This window comes from Panicum virgatum, chromosome 1N (assembly GCF_016808335.1).
Source record: "Panicum virgatum strain AP13 chromosome 1N, P.virgatum_v5, whole genome shotgun sequence".
Classification (NCBI taxonomy): Eukaryota; Viridiplantae; Streptophyta; class Magnoliopsida; order Poales; family Poaceae; genus Panicum; species Panicum virgatum.
In genome coordinates this window covers 54,485,825-54,508,035 of record NC_053145.1, presented here as the reverse complement: position 1 = coordinate 54,508,035, position 22,211 = coordinate 54,485,825, and the positions used below count along the sequence as shown (strand labels likewise).

At 46.6% G+C, this 22,211-nt stretch overlaps 2 protein-coding genes across 3 annotated transcripts in view; both read left to right on the top strand.

Annotated features, from left to right (window-relative positions):
• Positions 1-17,374, top strand: part of LOC120656720 (BEACH domain-containing protein C2-like) — a 28,553-nt gene extending 11,179 nt beyond the window's left edge. The window contains exons 9-31 of the mRNA XM_039934905.1: positions 1,236-1,568; positions 7,483-8,102; positions 8,468-8,552; positions 9,282-9,476; positions 10,002-10,550; positions 10,640-10,783; positions 10,981-11,445; positions 11,844-11,992; positions 12,185-12,254; positions 12,346-12,429; positions 12,507-12,563; positions 12,648-12,716; positions 12,798-12,884; positions 12,988-13,104; positions 13,313-13,462; positions 13,584-13,644; positions 13,716-13,836; positions 14,170-14,266; positions 14,340-14,453; positions 15,055-15,421; positions 15,704-16,506; positions 16,602-16,828; positions 16,911-17,374. Of these exons, the coding sequence (XP_039790839.1) occupies positions 1,236-1,568; positions 7,483-8,102; positions 8,468-8,552; positions 9,282-9,476; positions 10,002-10,550; positions 10,640-10,783; positions 10,981-11,445; positions 11,844-11,992; positions 12,185-12,254; positions 12,346-12,429; positions 12,507-12,563; positions 12,648-12,716; positions 12,798-12,884; positions 12,988-13,104; positions 13,313-13,462; positions 13,584-13,644; positions 13,716-13,836; positions 14,170-14,266; positions 14,340-14,453; positions 15,055-15,421; positions 15,704-16,506; positions 16,602-16,748 (4,884 nt within the window). The 3' untranslated portion in view covers positions 16,749-16,828; positions 16,911-17,374. The remainder of the gene's footprint in view (positions 1-1,235; positions 1,569-7,482; positions 8,103-8,467; positions 8,553-9,281; positions 9,477-10,001; positions 10,551-10,639; positions 10,784-10,980; positions 11,446-11,843; positions 11,993-12,184; positions 12,255-12,345; positions 12,430-12,506; positions 12,564-12,647; positions 12,717-12,797; positions 12,885-12,987; positions 13,105-13,312; positions 13,463-13,583; positions 13,645-13,715; positions 13,837-14,169; positions 14,267-14,339; positions 14,454-15,054; positions 15,422-15,703; positions 16,507-16,601; positions 16,829-16,910) is intronic.
• Positions 17,375-17,795: 421 nt separating this feature from the next.
• LOC120656721 (putative glycerol-3-phosphate transporter 1) lies at positions 17,796-21,976 on the top strand. Of its 2 annotated transcripts, XM_039934907.1 has the most exons (4): positions 17,796-18,059; positions 19,367-20,452; positions 21,149-21,454; positions 21,605-21,975. In XM_039934907.1, exons 2-4 carry the CDS (start codon positions 19,498-19,500, stop codon positions 21,709-21,711), a joined length of 1,368 nt encoding a protein of 455 aa, XP_039790841.1. In that variant the 5' UTR covers positions 17,796-18,059; positions 19,367-19,497; the 3' UTR covers positions 21,712-21,975. The 2 variants fall into 2 exon arrangements, with proteins under 2 accessions (XP_039790841.1, XP_039790840.1); XM_039934906.1 differs by having other exon boundaries at positions 21,149-21,976.
• Positions 21,977-22,211: the final 235 nt, after the last annotated feature.

The following is a 22,211-nucleotide window of genomic DNA, read 5'->3' as shown; positions in this document are numbered from 1 at the left end:
CGCTAGCTGCTGCTGGGAGTGGATGGGCTGCTTGGGAAGGAGTGGATGGGTTGCTTGGGAAGGAGAAGAGTAGGAGATGTTTAACCTACAGGAAATTACGGCTCTGATACCAGATGTTAGAAGCTTAATTTTCACTCTCATTGAGCGAGAGGATGACACTCAGTGTTGGGGCAATTTTCTGGGGTCTTTCATTGACACTCACACACAATGCCATGCTCTCCATTGGAGAGGTGGTCACTTATTTATACAAGGGCTGCAGGGCAGCCAGCACACTGGTCTAAGATGCTCCTAAGGTGCTCAACGTGCTGCACAGATACCATGCAAGGACATGGGCTGCAACATGCAAAGATGCTGGTCAAAGAAAACTGAAACCTGTCCTAAATGCTGTCCTAGGTGGAGACTCACAAAGACCAAGATGACATAGACTTATTCCTTCATAATGTTGCTAGCTCATACCCATTTGGCTTTAATGTTGCTAGCTCATACCCATTTGGCTTTAATGTTGCTAGCTCATACCCATTTGGCTCCCTTTTTCATCTAATGAATCAATATAGAATTTTTCTTCCTGTTTTGATCCTGTCAAACTTGGGAAATAATTCAGCATAGGCCTTGGTCTTTATCTTTGGTGTGTCTTAGCTAGTTTGATGTTCACATATGTGAAACAAGCCAATTCTTGGAATTCGTGCAAGAAGCTACACATTCGTGGACTCGTGGCTTACAAGCCCTGGCAACCACTTGAGCTACGCGACCAATATTCTCAATCCCGTATGGCAGGGTCACTGCCAATGCATTAAAATAGAAAGGGTAACCTCACAGATCTTCTAAACCATCATTCCATGGCATAATCTTCAGTTCAGGAAGAAGCATGGGATTATCAAATTTGATTGGATATCAGCTTGGGCTTGTTATTAAATTAATATCATAATACTTGTCTAAATTTGCTCATTCAATTTGGCCCCTCCACGGAACACAGTAACAGCTGCACTGGCAACTCCTATCAGTGTGTGATTGCGTGATTGTGTGTTGGCGCAGTAGTAAAACATTGTTGTGGCATTTCTATCAACAATGATATTGCCAGAGATGATGTTTGTAATATACTCTGAATGTAGTGGTCTACACTCTTCTTGATGTTTCACAGTTCAGTATTGTCACGTAAAAAAATGTCTCTTAATTTAAAATTGTGAAATCAATAACTCAAAGTTCATCAATTGTTGACCTCATAATTTTCTTTACAGCAAACTGAAGGAATTGCTGCTGCAGCAGATGGTGTTGCAGCGGAGGGTATAGTGCCTAAAGAAACAAAAGTACAAGCAGAGAAAGCTGCCAATCTCTCAGTAGTGTTGGCTGAGAATGCAATTGTCCTTCTGATGCTTGTTGAAGATCATCTGAGGTCACGCAGTCAACAATTTTTCATGTCCTGTTTGGTTGACAGTGCTGCCTCACCTGCCTCAATGGGGTCATCAGCTGTTAGTAGGTCAAATTTGTTGAGTAGAACTGGAAGTGAGCATTTGGAAGCTGGGGGCTCAAGGCAGTCTTTGTCCAGTGATGCTGGTGGTCTTCCAGTTGATGTATGTATATCTAGAATGACCTTCCAATGTTTCTGCATGAGATGTGTCATTTTCAGAGTATTTGTGGTGAATTCACAAGATGATATGATGTCAGCCTAAATCTGTTCAATTTGTAAGAAACACTCTGGTATTAGTTAGGGAATATATGAGATATAGATGATTGGAAGTCCGACTTCTAGGAACAACTTATCATGAAGGAATAAACAATAAATAATACTATTTGCTTAACATTAGAATCAATAAGGCCCTTAGCCATAATGGAGATCAAGCATGGACTTTTGTAGAGACTAGATTATAATCAATGTGCTGTTTGGAGCTTGCAAGTTGATTAAAATGAATGTCTGCGGCTAGTAGTTGCTGTTATGATATGTTTATGGAATTATATTGTTCTTACTGTTGTTTTTTCTCTGTTGTCTATTTTCTTCTCTGTGTTGCCTATTGACTGCTCAGCTGCACTAAGTTTTGAACTCACAAGCACAAGTATAATCCAGAAGAGTATCATGTGTACTGCAGTCTGCAGCAGTGACTTTACTTTACAGATGATAGTGTTGGTGTATATGTGAGCCCATGTATAGAGGCTCATCTAGAGGCCCATGTATAGGATCTATATATCCCACCCTTCTAGGGTTTGGAGGAATACAATTCATTATTCTCTCCTACATGGTATCATTTGCTTAGGTTTCTTCTCCTCCCATGGCAGCCGCCGGCGCCACCGCCGTCATGGCTGGCCGGCCACCGGCGCCGCCTCCCCCATTCCTCTCCTCTTTCCCTTCCCTTTCCTCTACTGCCGCCGGGACCTCTGTTCCCGCCGTCTCTGCTCCAGGGGTGCCGCGCGCGTGGCTTCACGCCGCCGCAGCGCAGCTGGCCCCAACCACCACCACTATGCTGGTCGCCGCCGCGGGAGGCTGATTTGCGGGCGCCGCCACGCTGGTCCCGGCCGCCGCCGCGGGCGCGCCCACCTCCACTGCCCCCTCGCCGCCGCGGGCGCTGGCCCTGCTCCCTGCCGCCACGGGCGCCGCCCAGGGCTGGCAGGCCCCTGGCGCGGGCACGGGCGCGCCTGCTGCCCAGCCCGGCGCCGCCCAGACCGCCGCTGCGCCTTCCGCAGGCGCCCCCGTGGCCCCTGCAGCTGCTGCCGCTGCCGCTGCTGCCCATACGTGCGCGGCTGGCGCAGATGGCCCTCCTTCTCCCAAGCGCAGCATGACCCCTGCAGCCCTCGCGGCCGGCGCGGGCGTTGCCGCTGCTGCCCATGCGCGTGCGGCTGGCGCAGGTGGTCTTCCTCCTACCTGGCGCGGCGTGCCTGTTGCCGCCGCTGCCGCTGCCAGGGCCGCGGCCGCTGCCCAGGCCGCCCACGGCGCCTACGCTGCTGCTCCCTCCTCCCCTCCTTGGCCCCAGGGTGCCGCCGCCGCCCCTACTTACGGCGCGGTGCGGCCGTTGCCCCAGGACACCGCCGCCGCCGCCCCTGATCACTGCGCGACGCGGCCGTGGCCCCCCGCGCCCGCGCCCGTGTGGACCGCCACGACGCCCGTGGCCGCGCGCGTGCCGCCCGTGGCCGCGCCCGCGTGGCCTGGGTTCGGTATGCCCCCCGCGGATGCGCCGTTCCCCGCCGCCGCCTTCCACGGGCAGAAGACCGCCGCCGACACTGCTACGGCCGAAGCTGCTCTCGCCGCGGCCCTCCTCGCCGCCAAGTCTGAGGCTGCGGCGGCTCAGGAGCGGGTCCGCGCGGATTTGGGCGCGCTGGCCATGGACGCTTCTCCCCTCGCGGCCGCGGCTCCTCCCCCGGGCCGAGCGGGGGTGGCGACGGCCGCGGTGGTCGCCGTCGGCGGAGGGGGCGTGGTCGTCAGACCGCACCTACACCTCCCCTTGCTCCTGCCGGTGTGCCCTGGCCATCCTACCGCGACCCATGGTCAGGGCACCTCCCGATGTGGCCGGTTCCTGCCCCAGGGGGTCCTCGTCCTCCGGCCCAGCTAGCGACCATGTTTGCTGGCACCGCTCCCCCATTCCCACCGCCCTGGATTCCACCATCACAGGCTTTGAGTACCATGGGGTTGACACCGCCAGTCAGCCCCGACTGGATTGCCGACTCGGGCGCCTCGTTCCACACCACACCTCATGCTGGCATCCTTTCTTCCGTCCGACCCGCCCATTCCTCTTGTCCTTCGTCTATCATGGTCGGCAATGGCTCTTGTCTTCCGGTCACCTCCGTGGGTACCGCTTCCGGTCCTTTCAGTCTCCCTAATGTGCTTGTTGCTCCCAACATTGTTCACAATCTTCTTTCCATTCGCCAATTCACCACTGACAATTCCTGTTCTGTCGATTTTGACCCATCTAGGCTTACTGTGAAGGATTTGGCTTCCCGTCGTCCTCTTCTCCGATGTGACAGCACGTGGCCCCTTTACACCCTCCGTTTTTCTACTTCCGCTGCTCCACCTCCAGCTCCTTCGTTTCCTTTGTCCGCTGCTTTCTCCACGACTCCTTCCACCACCTGGCACCGCCGGCTTGGTCACCCCGGCCGCGACGCTTTGGCTCAGCTTAGTCGTAGTGCACACATTCCTTGCACTAGGGCTCCTGCTGAGCATCTTTGCCACGCGTGCCAGTTGGGTCGCCATGTTCGCCTTCCTTTTTCTTCCTCCTCTTCGCATGCGACGCATGTGTTTGATCTGGTTCACTGTGATCTGTGGACCGCTCCTGTACCCAGCATGTCTGGTTACAAGTACTATCTCGTGGTGGTTGACGACTTCTCTCACTACTCTTGGACTTTTCCCTTACGCGCCAAGTCTGAGACGTTCCCCACCCTCCACTTCTTCGCCTGGGTGTCCACTCAGTTCGGCCTCACCATTAAGGCCGTCCAGTGTGACAACGGGCGTGAGTTCGATAACTCCACCTCCCGTTCTTTCTTACTCTCTCAGGGTGTTCAGCTGCGTATGTCTTGTCCGTATATCTCTCCTCAGAACGGCAAGGCTGAGCGGATGATTCGCATGACGAACGACGTCATACGCACCCTTCTGATTCAGGCCTCTCTGCCCCCGCGCTTCTGGGCTGAGAGCCTTCACACCGCCACCTACTTGCTTAACCGTCTTCCGTCCACTGCTTCTCCTGCTCCCACTCCTCACCACGCTCTTTTCGGTACCCCTCCTCACTACGACCACCTTCGGGTCTTCGGGTCTGCGTGTTACCCTAACATCTCCGCCACTGCTTCTCACAAGTTGGTGCCCCGCTCGACTCGCTGTGTGTTCCTTGGGTACTCCCCTGACCACAAGGGGTACCGATGCTTTGACCTCACCTCTCGCCGCGTCCTGATCTCCCGACACGTCGTCTTTGACGAGTCGGATTTTCCCTACACCCCCTCCACACCTTCTCCTGACCCCGAGATGGAGTCTCTGTTTCCGACTGACCCAGTGGTTCAGCCACCGTTACCTGTCTGTCCTTTCTCTGCAGGTTTTTCCGTCGCACCGGCATCGCTTCCGGTGATCCCTGTTGGGCCGATCGCGGCTCTGGTGCCCGCGGTCGCGCCACGTGAGGCCCTCGGACCTCCGGTCGTGCCGCGCGCGGACCCGGTGTCTCCTGCTGCGCCACGCGCGGCCCCGGTGCCTCTCCCTGCACCTGCGCGGTACGCTCAGCCGGTGCAGGTATACCGGCGTAGCTCGGCGCCGACACCGGCGCCGCCTCCGGCTCCGGAGGCTCCTGCGGCGCCTACACCGGAGCTATCGCCGCCGTCGCCTCCGCCGACTCGCCCTCGAGCCGAACCGGCGGTGTACCACCTGCCAGTCATCTATCGGGATCCTCGGCATATCCATCACATGGTGACTCGGTAGATGGCGTCTCAGGCCGCGACTCTCTCCGCTACCGAGTAAGAGCCGCGGGTCTCTCCGGTACCCTCCTCTGTCCGCGACGTCTTGGCGGATCCTCACTGGCGTCGCGCGATGGAAGAGGAGTACGCGGCTCTTCTTACCAACCAGACGTGGGACCTCGTGCCGCGTCCGTCTGGTTGCAATGTGGTGACTGGCAAGTGGATCTGGACGCATAAGCGTCGCTGGGTTCTCCGGAGGTTCACTCAGCGGCCTGGTGTGGACTATGATGAGACCTTCAGTCCAGTGGTAAAGCCTGCTACTGTGCGCACGGTCCTCTTGCTTGCGCTCTCGCGTTCTTGGTCTGTGCACCAGCTGGACGTGAAGAATGCATTTCTTCACGGCACTCTGTCAGAGACTGTCTACTGCTCTCAGCCAGCGGGATTTGTGGATTCGAGTCGTCCGGATATGGTCTGCCGGCTCAACAAGTCCCTCTATGGTCTGAAGCAGGCTCCTCGGGCTTGGTACTCTCGGTTCGCCACGTTCTTGCTGACATTGGGGTTCACCGAGGCCAAGTCTGACACGTCTCTCTTCATCTACCGCCGTGGGGATGAGACTGCATATCTGATGCTCTATGTCGATGACATTGTGCTCACACCCTCCAGTCAGCAGTTACTTCAGAGTGTTATCTCCTCTCTGCAGCAGGAGTTTGCTATGAAGGATCTGGGTCAGCTCCACCACTTCTTGGGCGTCACTGTTGAGCCTCGTCCGTCTGGTCTTCTCCTTCACCAGCGGCAGTACGCCCTTGATATTCTGGAGCGGGCTGGAATGGCTGATTGCAAGCCCTGCTCCACTCCTGTCGACACAGGCGAAGCTGTCTGCTGATCTGGGTGATCCGGTGGCTGATCCTACTACCTACTGGAGTCTAGCCGGCGCTTTGCAGTACCTCATCTTCACCAGGCCGGACCTCACCTACGCTGTTCAGCAGGTCTGTCTCCATATGCATGATCCTCGGGAGTCACACCTTACTGCGCTGAAGCGTCTCCTTCGCTACGTCCGTGGCACTGTGGACCTCGGCCTGGTGCTTCACCGATCGTCCTCTGCTGAGCTGGTGGTCTGCACCGACGCTGACTGGACTGGCTGCCCAGACACTCGTCGCTCCACTTCCGGCTATGCTGTCTTTCTGGGCGGCAACCTGGTCTCCTGGTCGTCCAAGCGGCAGCCGGTTGTCTCCCGCTCCAGTGCCGAGGCGGAGTACCGGGCTGTCGCTAACGGCGTGGCGGAGGCGTCCTGGCTACGACAGCTCTTGGCGGAGCTCCACAGCCCGCTCGTCAAGAGCACGCTCGTCTACTGCGACAACGTCAGCGCTGTGTCTCTCTCCGCCAACCCCGTCCAGCATCAGCGGACGAAGCATGTGGAGATCGACCTACACTTCGTGCACGACAGGGTCGCCATCGGCGATGTTCGGGTACTCCATGTCCCGACTACCTTCTAGTTTGCCGACATCTTCACCAAGGGACTACCCTCCTCGACCTTCTCGGAGTTTCGCTCCAGCCTCAACGTAGCAGGTGGCTAGTTGTGGCTGGGGGGGGGGCGTATTTGCCCTTTGTACTCTCTTCTTGTCCAGTCTTGAACTCTGCTGCGCTGGTTGTTCAGACTGTGGGGGGTGTTGGCTTTCTTATTGTCCAGTCTTGAACACCGCTGTGCCGGTAGTTCAGACTGCGGGGGGGGGGGGGGGGGGGTGTTGGTGTATATGTGAGCCCATGTCTAGAGGCCCATGTATAGGATCTATATATCCCACCTTTCTAGGATTTGGAGAAATACAATCCATTATTCTCTCCTATAGATAGCTATACACTCGCTTTTTGTTACTCTTCGTATAATCTATTCAAGGTTATCTTACTAAATTGCCCTGTTTTAAAAAACATTTTAAAACTACGTTTAATCTTGATTAAACTCTAAACTTTGGCCTAGCGTTGCGTTTAATCACAGTGTCGTTTAATTACAAAAGACGTTTAATCTACGTTTAATCACAAAAAAACTCTAAACCATAGGCTAGCGTTCACCTAGTGTCTAGCGTTTTTTAAAACCTTGCTAAATTGTTGTTTTCTTTGTCAAAAAATATTCAGGTTCTTGCTTCTACGGCAGATACAAACGGGCAACTTTCTGCTGAGGTGATGGAACGTGTAACAGCAGCAGCAGCAGCTGAGCCTTATGGATCGGTCAGGCATGCATTTGTATCTTATGGGAGCTGTATTTCAGATCTTTCAGAAGGGTGGAAGTACAGAACCCGATTGTGGTATGGAGTATGCATTCCTCCCAAATCTAATGTGTTTGGTGGTGGGGGAAGTGGTTGGGTATCATGGAAATCTGTTCTTGAGAAGGACTCCAATGGAAACTGGATTGAACTTCCCTTAATAAAGAAATCAGTTTCTATGCTGCAGGCACTTCTATTAGATTCTGGACTTGGGGGTTGCCTTGCTACTGGAGTTGGATCTGGGCCTGGCGTAGGTGTTATAGGTGCCCTTAATCAGTTGTTAGATAGTGATCAGCCATTTTTTTGCATGCTCCGGTTGATCCTTGTTTCAATGAGGGAGGATGACAGTGGGGAAGATGACATTTTCACGAGGAACATTGGCATGAAGGATGTGATTTCAGAAGGATTGGGCTGTCAAACTGGGAGCATGCTGGTGCTTGATGATCACTCCAGTGCATCTATCAAAAAATGTCCGGCTGCACTTCTGTGGAGGTACACCTTGTTTGCTATTTTGTAGCTGCTGCAAATCAATGCATATGAAAAAGAATACGACCTATTTCTGTTCAGAGTATTGAATTCCCTACTTCATAGGGTGCTCATGAAAAAAAATCTCTTAGTTAAAAATGGTGTCCAGTGCTCCATGGGGACATCTTTCCAGTGCCATTTTCTGTGTTACACGATGTTTCCAAATATTTAGGTAAAATCTGCTGGGTTAGCTGATGCGTTTGTATTATATCATGACCCACTCTTTTTCACTGTTAATCATATTCTGGAGTCACTTTCTATCCAATATTTCTTGTATTTTTTTATAGCCATATATCCTATCTTTACTGATATTTGTCTTGCTCTTTTTACAGAGTGCTTGGCCCTATTCTAAATATGCCAGTTTTAGAATCTAAGAGACAGCGAGTTTTAGTTGCTTCTTCTATTATTTATTCAGAGGTAGGTTTATTTGTCATTGAAGTAGAATAATATGATCCCTATCTGATGAACTACCAGTTTCCAGTGCTTACTGCTCCAGATTGAATAATCATTGAAGTCAACATATGATGTCACTTTTTTAAAAATTATTTTGCTTTCTTAAAGTGCCATGATTTTGTTATTAACTACTTTTGTGTTTTGGAGGAATCCATGAAAGTGCTTTAATGCTTCATTGTTACCTGCATCAAAACTCTTTGCTCATCTCTTTCTGTAAAGCTTAGGATTACTTTCAGCTTCTATGAAACTTTGCATATAATGAATGCCCTTATCACTTGTAATCTCTCTGTATTTTTTACTCATTTTTTAAAAACGAATTAAATTGTCCTATACCAAAGCATGTACCATGCACTGCTTTATCTAAAGTCTAAAAGTATATGCCCTATAGTTGAACCTGATGCTTTATACTAACTTAAACTCTGTCAGTATAGCTACCTTTGATTTTAAAGAAGCAAATTTATCCATGCTTATTCAGCGCCCTCATGATCTATGGCAATCATATCTTCTACCATGGGATATCGTAACATTAAATGGCATCTTAGAATGTCTAAGTAAGGTGTTCCATGTTTGGCCTTGTAAAAATGTGGAATATTATTCTTCTACTGTTTGTTTGTTGATATTTATGGTTTCTAGTAGCTAGAGGAACAAGATTTTTTATCAAATGTTGCTCATTAAATTTATGTATCATAACAGTTATGGCATGCTGTAAGCAGTGACAGAAAACCATTGAGGAAAAAGTATGTTAGGTTGATCATGCCACCATTTGCAGCTGTCCTGAAAAGATATCGTTCTGTTTTGGCTGGTATACACGAGCTTACATCTCCAGATGGGGAAAATCCATTAGTCGTTGATGATTGGTTTTCAGCAGCAGACACCTCACCTGTCGAGGTAAAAGTGAATTGCGTATATTTCATGCAAGAGTGACAACTGAGGTTGCCTGATGCTTGTGCTCATATTTTATCAATTACTGTTGGCACTAGCGCATATTAAAAGCACTAGCAGGTTTTTGCATGGAAATGAGATTTTGGATCTTTCAGCTTTCGGCAAAATGCTAATTTTGCAAATGAAAATCTGAATTTGGCACGTTACCTTAAACCTAGTGGTTAAGTTGCTTTTCGTTTATTTTCTTTTTTGAAAGTTGAAACTGTGGGCTGTAAAGCCCTTACTTATCAGTTCTCTCAGTGTTTCTATTTTTCTTTTGTGAAATATTTCATGGGATACATCCAGCTAAGTCTTCTTAAACATTTAACTGGTGGTAGCATACCATTTCTGCTAGATGTTACCTTTAAGAAAAACATGGATTTTATGCAAAAGTTTGTATTGTTCCTATTGGATAAAGATCTCATCACTGTTTTTCTTAAAAAAGCCCATCTGCTCATGGTGATATTTTTGTTTCATCTCTTTTGATCTCAGGTTGGAGTTTCAATGATATCACCTGGCTGGGCTGCTGCTTTTGCTTCACCACCTGTTGCGATGGCATTGGCCATGATTGCTGCTGGTGCCTCTGGGACAGAAACAATAGCACCGCCAACTAATAAGTTGCGCAGGCGTGACACCTCATTGCTTGAGCGTAGATCAGCTAAATTGCACACATTCTCAAGTTTTCAGAAGCCTACAGATACTACACCAAGTTTGCCTACATCAGCGCCAAAGGACAAAGCAGCTGCGAAAGCTGCAGCCTTGGCTGCTGCTCGTGACCTTGAGCGTAGTGCAAAGATTGGTTCAAGAAGGGGCCTGAGTGCTGTAGCAATGGCAACTTCAGGACAAAGGAGATCTGCTAGTGATATTGAGAGAGCCCAAAGGTGGAATACATCTGATGCTATGGGTGCTGCGTGGATGGAGTGTCTGCAGTCTGCTGATTCAAAATCTGTTTCAGGAAGAGATTTTTCTGCCCTTTCATACAAATATGTTGCACTTCTTGTTTCCAGTTTCGCCTTAGCACGGAATTTGCAGCGAGTTGAGGTATGTTGTCAACTTGTCATAATACAGAACACTTCCACTCCTGATATTTAGAAATTTCTATGCATCACTGAAGACTTTTGGGCATGCAGATGGAGAGGCGAACACAGGTTGAAATACTGAACCGCAGTTGCATGTCGATTGGACTTCGGGCATGGCGGCATCTTCTTCATTGCTTGATAGAGACAAGTAGACTCTACGGTCCTTTTGGAGAACTCCTGTGCACCCCTGATAGTGTATGGTCACAGTCCTGTGTTTCCTTTACACTTCCCTGTTATATTTTTTTAAAAAAACTAATATTTGCTGACCACTTTACGATGGCCTTGAATTGGCATTTTTACTTCATTCCGGAAAAAAATTGCATCATAGCTAAATGACATGCATGAATTTTTTTCTTACCAATGTCTTTCGTGATTTCCATTTTTGTACACAGATTTTCTGGAAGCTAGATTTAACTGAAAGTTCATTAAGAATGAGAAGATTTATGAAAAGGAACTACAATTGGTTGAATCACTTGAGTGCTTTTTCTAATTATGGGGAGCAGAACTTTCTTTGTGACGACTCCAATGCATGCCACTCAGAAGATGGAGAACCTTTACCTAAAAATGTTCTTTCAACAAGTTCTTTGATTACAGTGGATGGAGGGCATGAACACATTGTGCAGGGAGAAACTGAAAATATTTGCAGCAGCGTAGATGATCAACTGACAAGTTCATCGCAACCTGATCAGTCTTTAACAGGATCAGTAGATTCAAGAAGTTCTGATTTTTCTGGTGTTCGTAATTTGGTCCGATCCACCGTTGTTGCTCCTGGTTACAGGCCTAGAAATGAACGAATTATTATTGAACTTCCTTCAACGATGATTCGGCCGTTGAAGGTTGTACGGGGAACCTTCCAAGTAAGTGTGTTCTAATGTACGTGGTTTCACTATATAGTTGTATATGGTGTATGATGTACCAAAATAAACTTCTGATCAGTGTCATTCCTTCCTGTCTTTAATGATAATGACATATAATTCTAATTTAAACCGAATTTTAAATAAACATGAGTACATGACTACCATGCGTCACTTATGCATATATAAAGGTGTAATTTGTTTCATAGTTATATTGACCTTGACTACATGATAATAAAATCTTAGATCACTAATGATTTTTGCTAGTTAGACGTATGGACTAGTGATTTTGGTATTGTCACAAGTTCTTTATCTTGTATTTTCTGCCCTTTATTCCGTTTCATCTCCCAGTCCAATATGCTAATGATATCTTAAGCCCTACTGTGTAATCTTTTCCTCAGGTCACATCAAAGAGCATTAACTTTATAGTTGATGAGCCTATGAGTGACAGTTACATGGATGATACTGCATCAACTAGTGGCCAATATGATCAGCAAGATAGAGATCGGAGCTGGCTCATATCATCACTTCATCAGATTTATAGTAGAAGGTAAATGATTCTTTTTACCGTCTGGTACATTTTAGAACTGGTTAGCTTATGATTTTCTAGGAAAAAAGATTCAGTTAATGGTGGTGTTATCAGTTTTTAGGTCATCTGACGCCTGCTCATATATATTTACGATAAAGAGTGACTAACTAGTTAGCTATCTTGTGTCTCACTGATTTAATTGAATTGCTGCAGATATTTGCTTCGTCAAAGTGCTTTGGAATTATTCATGGTAGACAGGTCAAACTTCTTATTTGATTTCGAGGTACATCCTTGATGAGACTCTACTCCACATTGAACCACTTGAGCGTAATTGGGGAATGACCTTTTTGGAATTGTACATGAACTTTATCTAGGATGTAGGAGCACGTACACATGCTTATCGGGCCATTGTTCACACCAAACCTCCTTATTTGAACGACATTTTCCTTGCTACCCAAGTAAGTGTTCAGTACTATTCTAAACCAGGATGTTTTTCTAGTCCTTTCAGAGCACTAATCTAATATATTCCTTTTAGAGGCCTGAGCAAATCCTCAAACAGACACAGTTGATGGAGCGCTGGGCTAAATGGGAGGTACATGAACACAATAATTTCAATTCTGTAGCAGTACAGCTTGTGCATTAAGTATCAAGATCTGAGTATGCTTTGCTTGTGCAGATTAGCAATTTTGAGTACTTAATGGAACTGAACACTATTGCTGGTCGCAGTTACAACGATGTTACTCAGGCATTATTTTACTACATTATTCTCGTTCCTGAGAGTAATAAGTTCGCTACTGTTCCTTACGTTCTATATCTGTTTCTGCAGTATCCTGTTTTTCCTTGGGTGATAGCAGATTACAAGTCCAAAACCTTGGATTTGGAAAGTCCGTCCTCATACCGAGATCTTTCAAAGGTAAATCATCTACCCCTTTGCTTGATAGTCTGGGTCCTGCATGTAGTAATTGTCTTATGTTTTCATTCATTTCTCTGGTGATACTTGATAATTTTCTATGCAGCCCATTGGTGCACTAAATCCTGCACGGTTGAATAAATTTCAAGATCATTACTCCAGTTTCAAGGATCCAATCATCCCAAAATTTCAGTACAGTTCACATTACTCTAATCCTGGCACGGTACATCTTCTCGATATCTTTATGCTTTTGAGTTTTGATACAGTGATTTGCTTGTGCCTTTTTTGGGTACTAAGAGATATGTGTTAAGCCATTCATTGCTGTTCAATAAGAAACATTCTTTAGTTGATTGGCATGACTCACATATATGATTTGTTTATGAATTCCCTAATTGCGAAGATCATTGAAGTTAATATTATATTTGTTGCAGGTATTGTATTATCTTGCCAGGATAGAGCCTTTTAGTACCCTCTCTGCTCAACTGCACGGTGCCAAGTTTGATCATAATGATTGCATGTTCACTGATATCGCCAAAACATGGAATGACGTTCTTGAGGGCATGAATGATGTAAAAGAGCTAGTAAGTTCCAGTAAAACAAGTGCTTCTTTGTTGTATTTTCGAATGGATATTGTGCAGTATTTGGTGCATAATTCTATTTGGATTCTTCTACTAGAATCTGATTATGTGTTTATCTTTCTAGGTTCCAGAATTGTTTTACCTTCCTGAGGTATTTACTAATGCGAACCCAAGCGGAAGGCTAGGTGAGTTTCATTTCAGCCCGTACGAATAATGCAGTGAATCTGAAACCCTTAATGCTAGAGTATTATCGCAGGCTCTGTAGTATTGCCTCCCTGGGCTAAAAATCCTGTTGATTTTATTCATATACAACGTAAAGCTCTCGAGAGTGATCATGTCTCCACTCGTATGCATGAATGGATCGATCTAATATTCGGGTACGTTAGTTATGTGTTATTCTGTTGCCACTTGTAACTGCATTTGCCTTTTTACTCAATCATTTATTCTACCTTTTATTTTTGCAATACATAAAAATATCCTCTCACTTCTTTAACCCCTAATGCTAGTTTTCAATCGTCTACTAAGTAAGTTGCTTTCTTGCCTCTGATAATTGGATCATGGGAATATCTATGTTTAGCAGAACTGACCATCAATTTATACATTATTTCTTCTTAAAAGAATCAGAACATATTCATTGACTATTTCTCTTAAGAGGCTTGTATTGATGTTATCTTTCTTTGAATCTTTTTGCCATGGAATACTTGTTTCAGGTATAAACAAAGAGGTAAAGAAGCAGTGGTAGTCAACAATGTCTTCCCTCATGTTACATATGAGGGAATGGTGGATTTTGATAAAATCTCTGATCCAGTGAGTACTTTGCATTCCTTCTCAGATTTTTTTTACTTATACAAATGATCTTGTTTTACTAAAAATGCTGAAGGTGCAACGGCGAGCTACACAAAATCGAATATGTTATTTTGGACAGACGCCATCTCAACTACTGACAGTTCCACACATAAGAAGAAGGCCGTTGACAGATATCTTACAGTTGCAGGTAAACATTACAAGCACAATTTCCATTTTTTACAAAATAGTTCCATTATTTCATAGACATACATTTTGCATATACTGTTACTATATCAACTTGATATGAAAAATGGATGGTTTAAAATAACCATGAATAAATTGCATACTTCATGTTTAATATTAATTGGTTTCTCAAGGGACAAAATAGCACACCATTCAAGAGTTCACTGTCATATTAAGTTACATCCATCTCTGTTTTGGCCTTTAGGGCATACAATAAGTTGATAGCATGCAATAGATTTTCTTTAGAACTAATTAATCTTGATGTTGGTGCTTCTCCTTGTTTCATGCATTAATGATGGTTGAATGACAATGATGACAGTAGGCAGGCGCAAGTGCAGCACCGGGAGAGATAGGAACCCTAACCTAACCTAACTGTGATACCATGTTATGAATAGCACTATATATACATGTACAAACATTAGGAAATATGCACAAAACCCCTTATATAACAGGGAAACTACAAAGGGTACATATACATCTAACAAAAACAAATATCAGTTGAGACTTTTACACTATGATATTTCATGGCGTACTAAACTCGACATCTCTCTATTTTTTCATTGTAGACAATATTCCGGAACCCAAATGAAGTTAGACCTCATGCGCTGCCTAGTCCAGATCACTGCAATGTTCCTGCCAGTGCAATGCTTATATCCGAAGATTGTATTGTAGTCATAGATTCTAATGTTCCCACAGTACATGTCGCTTTGCATCACTGGCAGCCAAATACTCCAGATGGGGTAGGGGCGCCTTTCCTCTTCCATCATGGAAAAAATGCCATAAATTCAAGTGGTGGTGCTATATTTCGCATCTTTAAAGGATCTTCAGGTTCTACAGAAGATTATCAATTTCCAAGAGCTGTAGCATTTGCTGCGTCTGCAGTCCAAAATTCATCCGCTGTTGTTGTTACATATGACAAAGAAGTCATAACTGGTAATTTCATTGCAGTCCAACTTTTTCCTTTAATTCTATTTGTTGAAAAATTGGCGTTCTTCATTATATTCCATACATTTTTTCCTCTCCTTTTTCTCTACAGAATCCTTCTAGCTCTTCTAAGTCGAAAACCTAAAAAGTTATGGTGTCAAACAAGTAGTTTTCTTATAGGTTCCTGAATAAATGCTACACATTTTTGGCTTATTATACTGTTTTAGCTTTCTGTCATGCAATGCTAACTGTTTTGAACCTGTTTCTGATGTTCTTTTTTTTCGACTATAGGCAAGCATGCAGATAACTCTGTAAAGATGATCTCCCCGGATGGAGCAAGGACCGTCGAAACTGCATTTGGGCATCTTGCTCCTGTGACCTGTCTTGCATTATCTGCAGACAGCAATTATCTTGTTACAGGCTCTCGTGACACAACAGTTATACTTTGGCGAATACGTCAGGTGGGTTCTCCACATGAGAAAAATGCTCCAGAGCCTCCACCATCTACGCCAACAACACCTACTAGTCCTAGAGCCACCGGTAGTAGCAGTGATAGTAGTCCAAGCAAAAATCTAGAAACCTACAGGAGGCGACGAATCGAAGGTCCTATGCATATACTAAGAGGCCATCTTGGAGAAGTAACCTGCTGCTCTGTTAGTTCTGACCTTGGACTTGTTGGGTCGTCTTCAAGTGTGTCTGGTGTCCTGCTACATTCCTTGAGGACAGGTCGTCTCATAAAGAAGCTCGATGTGCCAGAAGCCCATTCTATATGCTTATCTTCTCAAGGAATTGTATTGATTTGGAATGAATCGAACAAAAGGCTATCCACCTTCACTGTTAACGGAATCCCTATTGCTACGTCGGTTCTGTCACCTTTCTCTGGACGAGTCAGTTGCATTGAGATTTCTGCAGATGGACAGTTTGCTGTAATGGGAACTTGTTCGGCTAGCAATTGCAATCATGACGGCAGTAATACTACAGAGGATGATTATGAGCTTGACAAGCTGGGTGACGAGGATGTACAAGAATCAAATGAGACCAAGCTATCTGTTGATGCACCCTCTATATGCCTCCTTGATCTATACAAACTCGAGGTGAACATTGAACACAACTTTTTGGCTTTTGTTAAGTGTCGTTACATCTGGTTTCACCTGAGCATTATTCTAAGCAATTAGGTATATACTGCCAGGTAATTCATGAGCTGAAGCTGGGAGAAGGGCAGGACGTCACGGCAATCGCTCTAAACAAAGAGAACACCACCCTTCTGGTTTCAACAGCTGATAAGCAGCTAATTGTCTTCACGTGTCCTGCTGCAAATAACCCAGGTGCACTTTAGATAATCACTAGCTCTTCAGGACCTGACTGGCAAATGTACCAGAGATCAGTGCTAATCTACCTTGAAGACACGATTGACAGGTTTGCAGCTGGCACGCTTACCTACTAATTCTGCTACTAATATCTATCGTATATTACCTGATGAGTGTCCTTGATGCTGCAGTGAGCTTGAAGATAGCAGATAAATCAGTGTTGCACGAAAGCGATGGGCTTCTCGAGCCGTGAGCGATAGCGGCCAACTTGCATAGGCTCCAGAGGACTCTGCTGTAAGATGTACAGGTTGGGGAAGCTGAGTGGACGATGTGTGTACATAAAGGAGAAGAGCTGCAGCATGACCCTGTTACGCGTTGTGGTGCTGCTGGTACAGAAAAAAATTACTTCGGATCACGGACCTTGCCATCCTCGGATGCCATGAAACCTTCCACGCCGCGAGAAGGATCCTACGCGTCTGCGTTGCGGCCTAGAGATTTGTTAGGAGCTAACGTCCAAATGTAATTATTGTACTAGTGTCTCCGCTAAATATCATTAGTTGTGTTGGGTGCAACAGCGAGCTGGCATGCATTGTTGTCAATTGCATCCGTGTACAGAATGTCGTCCAGGAAATTGACCGTCTCTCGTTCAACTTGCACACGCAATCCTCTGTTCACAGGCACATAGCCACGTGGCCATCGTCGAGAAGGGGCGCTGATATCAGAAGCATGATCACCCCTCTCGTGGCATGCATCAGCGACCGTAAAGATCCCAACAGAAAACGCTGCGTTCATTTGTATACTGTAAACCAATTGACACCTTTCGAGGAACAATTCTCCCCAAAAAAAACCCGGAAGAGCGCAAGGCAGGTTGGTTTGTTTACACACGATTTGCACTCCCAGTACAAAAGAAAGGTTATCATTATTCATGAACCTTTTCACACTTCCCTGTCTCAATCAGACCTAACCATTTCTGTGGTTTAGTGATATTGGTCGTTTAGGATCACAAAAAAAAACAATAAGTGTGTGACGTGTCCATCAGAACCAGTGATCTGCTTCTAGAGCAAACTGGTTGCCTCTAGAAAAGGAAGGCGATGGCAGGTGCCCCGGCAAAGTGGGCAAACCCCTGATAAACCAGACAAGGAAGGCGAGGAGAGAATCTCCGTCAACCTCCTCACCCTACCCCAGCAATCCAGCATTGTACTGGCCACCCGGCGGACCGGCGAGCCGTGAGCTCCTTATCCCTCGAGGAAAGCCACAGTCCCGGCGCTACGTGAGGGTGCCCTCCGCATTGTTCTTTCCCCCTCGTTCGGACGCCTTCAATGGAGCCGCATCTCATGGAGGTAATTGATTGGGGGTTATGTTCTTGTTCTCCTTTCTTGCAAATATGGATTTCTATACCTGTGTACGTGTTAGGGTAGTTTTGATGAGATAATGGATTAGTCCTGTATTAATTGGCTTCCAGTGTAAATTTGCCTTCTAACAATCAAGATTCAAACTGATTGATATCGGATTCAAAACCACTTCGGGGTTGAAAAACTTGTTTAATCCTAGAGCAGTGCAAAAAGGATTGCCTCCAATTTAGCATGTCCAACTTACTTCTTGTATCTTCCCCACTAAATTAAGAATAGAGTTCGGCAGATGACTGATTCAAGATGGGTCCAGGGGCGGAGCCACCACTAGGGCGAGCCCGGGCGGCCGCCCTAGGTCCCCTTGGCCGAGCAGTAGAGGATATCCTCAGACCTCAGTTCTCCACGCCGCCGGGAAGGAAGCAAATCGCGGCGGCGCCTGCCAGAAGCGAGGACGACGCTGAAATTTGAGAGGAAGACAGGCAACCGCGCACTGGGCCGAGACTTGGTGGCTCGTGGGCCGAGTATTGGGTTGCGAGACGCTTCAGGCTTCAGCCCAGCGCAGCCTAGGGTTTGCGTGGGGTTTGGTGGCCGCTTGGCCAGCAGCCCAAGCCAGCCGCTCGACGTGACCGCACCCCTGGCCCCCGCCCGCCTGCGCCTGCCGCAGCTCGTCGCCTCGTCATCTGGCCTTTGCGCCCGCCGTCCGGCCGCCCGTCCGCCGTCGCCCCATCCGGCCGGGACGGCCGTCCGGCCGTCGCCCCATCGCCCCGTCCGGCCGTCTCATGCACCGCTGCAGGCTGCCTCGGGCGGCCCTCGGCGGCGGCGCCTCCCGCCGTCCGTGCGCCTGGCCGCCTGCAGCCTGCCTCGACTGGTGGACGGAGGTGGAGGCAGCCGGCGGGGGCGTGGGGCGGCGGCCGGTGGACGGAGGGCGGAGGCGGCTGGCGGCCGGCGCTGCTGCGCCGGAGCGGCCGGAGGCCTGGAGCGCCGGGCACCGGCGGCCAGCGAGCCTGCACGCGCACCTTCCGTGGCACGTTGCCCTGTTTCACTGGTATTGTTCCGCCCTAGGTTACTTGTTAGGCTGGCTTCGCCACTGGATGGGTCTTACCTAGTACCTGTATTTTATAAGGAAATAAAAGGCGAATCACTATTGTCTGCTGATTGTTTCTACATTATAATGCGAAAAATTCCTTTAGAATTGCTTCATACGTGAAAGACTGAAAGTACATCACTTTTTTTAATAAAAAAAAGTATATTCCAGTCACTACCGGAATTCTGATGTTTGGTGTTCTTGCCCTTTGTAGATGGCATGCACTCAAGTACTGCATTAGGATGTTACATGCTAGACTGCTAGTCAGTCTCTTCCAGGCTCTAGCATTGCAGAGGAGCTGAATTCTGCTTCGCTCATGTGTTCCAACTAGATACAGCAGTAACAATGCGTAGCACAAAGCCTCCTGGAATTCATCTTTTCGAGTGTTGTCAGGGGAGCCCTCTATCGCTCAAGACATGTCAGGCCCTTGTCTTGGTATTGACATTCTTTTCTTACTCTAGCTACCATGCAGCAAGGAAAACCACTAGTGTTGTTAAGGGTGTTCTTGATCCCAAGACGTCAAACCTAGGCTTGTTGCACTGGCCTAGATGCTTGAATATTGGTAAATTGCATACTGGTGAGAGCAACATGGTGCTCTATGGTGGTTGGGCACCGTTTGATTCCAGAAATGGCACTGCATTGCTTGGGGATATTGATTTGGCATTTCTCGCAATTTATGCAATTGGCATGTTCTTCGTTGGCCATATAGGTGACAGAGTGGATCTGAGGATCCTTCTGACCATTGGAATGATAGGAACTGGCTTGTTTACGGCTGCTTTTGGAGCTGGATACTGGCTGAATATACACAGCTTCTACTATTTCTTGGGCATTCAGTTGATTGCTGGCCTGTTTCAGTCAACTGGGTGGCCATCAGTGGTAGCAGTTGTCGGCAATTGGTTTGGGAAGAAAAGGAGGGGACTAATCATGGGAATTTGGAATGCTCATACTTCTGTAGGGAACATATCAGGCTCTCTGATAGCAGCTGCTCTCCTGAAGTTTGGGTGGGGCTGGTCATTTGTTGTTCCTGGTGTTATGATTGCATTAGTTGGGCTCATTGTGTTCCTGTTCTTGCCTGCTGGTCCTGAAGCTATTGGAGAGGACGACCATTTGAAGGATTCTAGTAAGAGTGAAATAGGCATCCCTTTATTGGAAGGACGGACAGAAGTAACAGAAAAGCCAGTGGGATTTGTTGAGGCGTTGAGAATTCCTGGAGTAGTGCCATTTGCTCTCTGCCTGTTTTTCTGCAAGCTAGTCGCCTACACGTTCCTATATTGGCTTCCTTTCTATATCAGCCACACAGGTTAGTTGAACTAATCATGCAATTTCTCTGTTATTTTTCTTTGGACAACTGACAAGAACAGAAATAGTTTAGTTTGTACTGCATAAAAAAATTAGTTGGGGCATGCACATGATATGTATATATGATGTTGTGATGCAGTAGGACATTAGGGAACAATGTTCAAAGACAGAAAGAATGGAAGGCAAGATATAGCACTGAACAAACTGATAGGCATAAAAAAAAAGAGAATAAACTGATAGTAGGTATTATGTAACCTTACATGCCATGACTCATCAAGTACTAGTTAGATTGAAGCATTACAAGAGCTACATTTTAGGCTATGATCTGGCCAAAATCTATAACTCATCCACTGAATCATTAAAAGAGAGAAATTTTAGGCTATGATCTGGCCAAAATCTATAACTCATCCAAATATTTGGGTTTACAAATTGTGTTTCTTTTAACTGTGTCATCTCTTTTGCACTTTGGCCAATAGAAGTCCGAGGTTACTGGTATAACCTCAACTATGATGGTACTCCTGGCAGAGTTGTGCTTATAGCTGTTAAAAAAGGCTAGTGCTACATGCACATCTAGTATGCTAATCTGTGGTGATTGAGATCCAGTAATACTGCTGCACATCATAAGCTTTTGAACAACTGATTTCAGTCTGCTCTATCTGTTTACTGACTGCTTTACCATCCTGTTTCTTCCTCCCAGCTGTTGGTGGAAAGTATTTGTCAGACTCAACTGCTGGAGCCCTATCAACGTTGTTTGATTTGGGCGGTGTTATAGGCGGCATCCTTGCTGGCCACATCTCGGACCGCCTGGATGCCCGGGCACTGACAGCAGCAAGTTTCACATTTGCTGCAATACCGGCACTGTTCTTCTATCGCATATACGGGAGCATCTCGCTTTACTGGATCATCATCCTAATGTTCATCACCGGAATGCTCGTGAATGGCCCTTACGCGCTCATAACCACCGCGGTCTCTGCAGACCTCGGAACACACAGCTCCCTGAGAGGTAACTCCCGGGCCTTGGCCACTGTGACAGCGATCATAGATGGGACAGGCTCAGCTGGTGCTGCAGTTGGCCCCTTGCTGACGGGCTACATCTCTGCTAAGAGCTGGACTGCAGTCTTCGCAATGCTGATGATTGCCGCGCTCGTTGCAGGCCTGCTGTTGTCAAGGCTGGTCATTGCTGAGGTTTCTGCGAAGCTAGAATCCCAGAGGTCAGCAGCAGCCGCCGGTCTGCCTGTGTCCTCGGTAGAGGAAGCTTAGGCTGCGCATAATAGAACTGCTTACACTTTTCTGGAGATAGCAAAATGATGAAAGCCTCAGATTTTATTTTAGACCTGAGCTGGTAGTCCGTGTTTTTTGTATAGATAGTATTCTTTTCCAAGGTTTATTATTGCGAGGCGTATTTAGGAGTTCTGTGATTTGTTGTTTGAAAGTTGTAGTCAACAATGTTGGATCAGAATTTGGATCTTGGTAAATGTATCATATTAGACCATTGAAATAAAGTTGGCTTGATGCTGTTTCCCCCTTTTGCATTTTTAAGTGCTCATAAAGTCAAAATGCTTAAATGCTAAAAAAAAGGGAAAAGTTTGGTTTACACCATCGGACTATCACAAAAATTCAATTTTCAATCTACGAAACCGGATAATAGAGACCATTCAACTATTGAGATCGGACAAATTTAGCCCCTTATGTGGTTTTTTATTGTGATAATTAAAAATATTCAAATTCAAACTAAAACATTCATAAGTAATTTATTTTTA

Bases quoted from the DNA above. Each gene is read 5' to 3' on its own strand.
- LOC120656721 (XM_039934906.1), top strand. From the start codon at position 19,498: ATGCGTAGCACAAAGCCTCCTGGAATTCATCTTTTCGAGTGTTGTCAG. The intron at 20,453-21,148 runs GTTAGTTGAACT...TCTTCCTCCCAG, and splicing joins TTTCTATATCAGCCACACAG to CTGTTGGTGGAAAGTATTTG.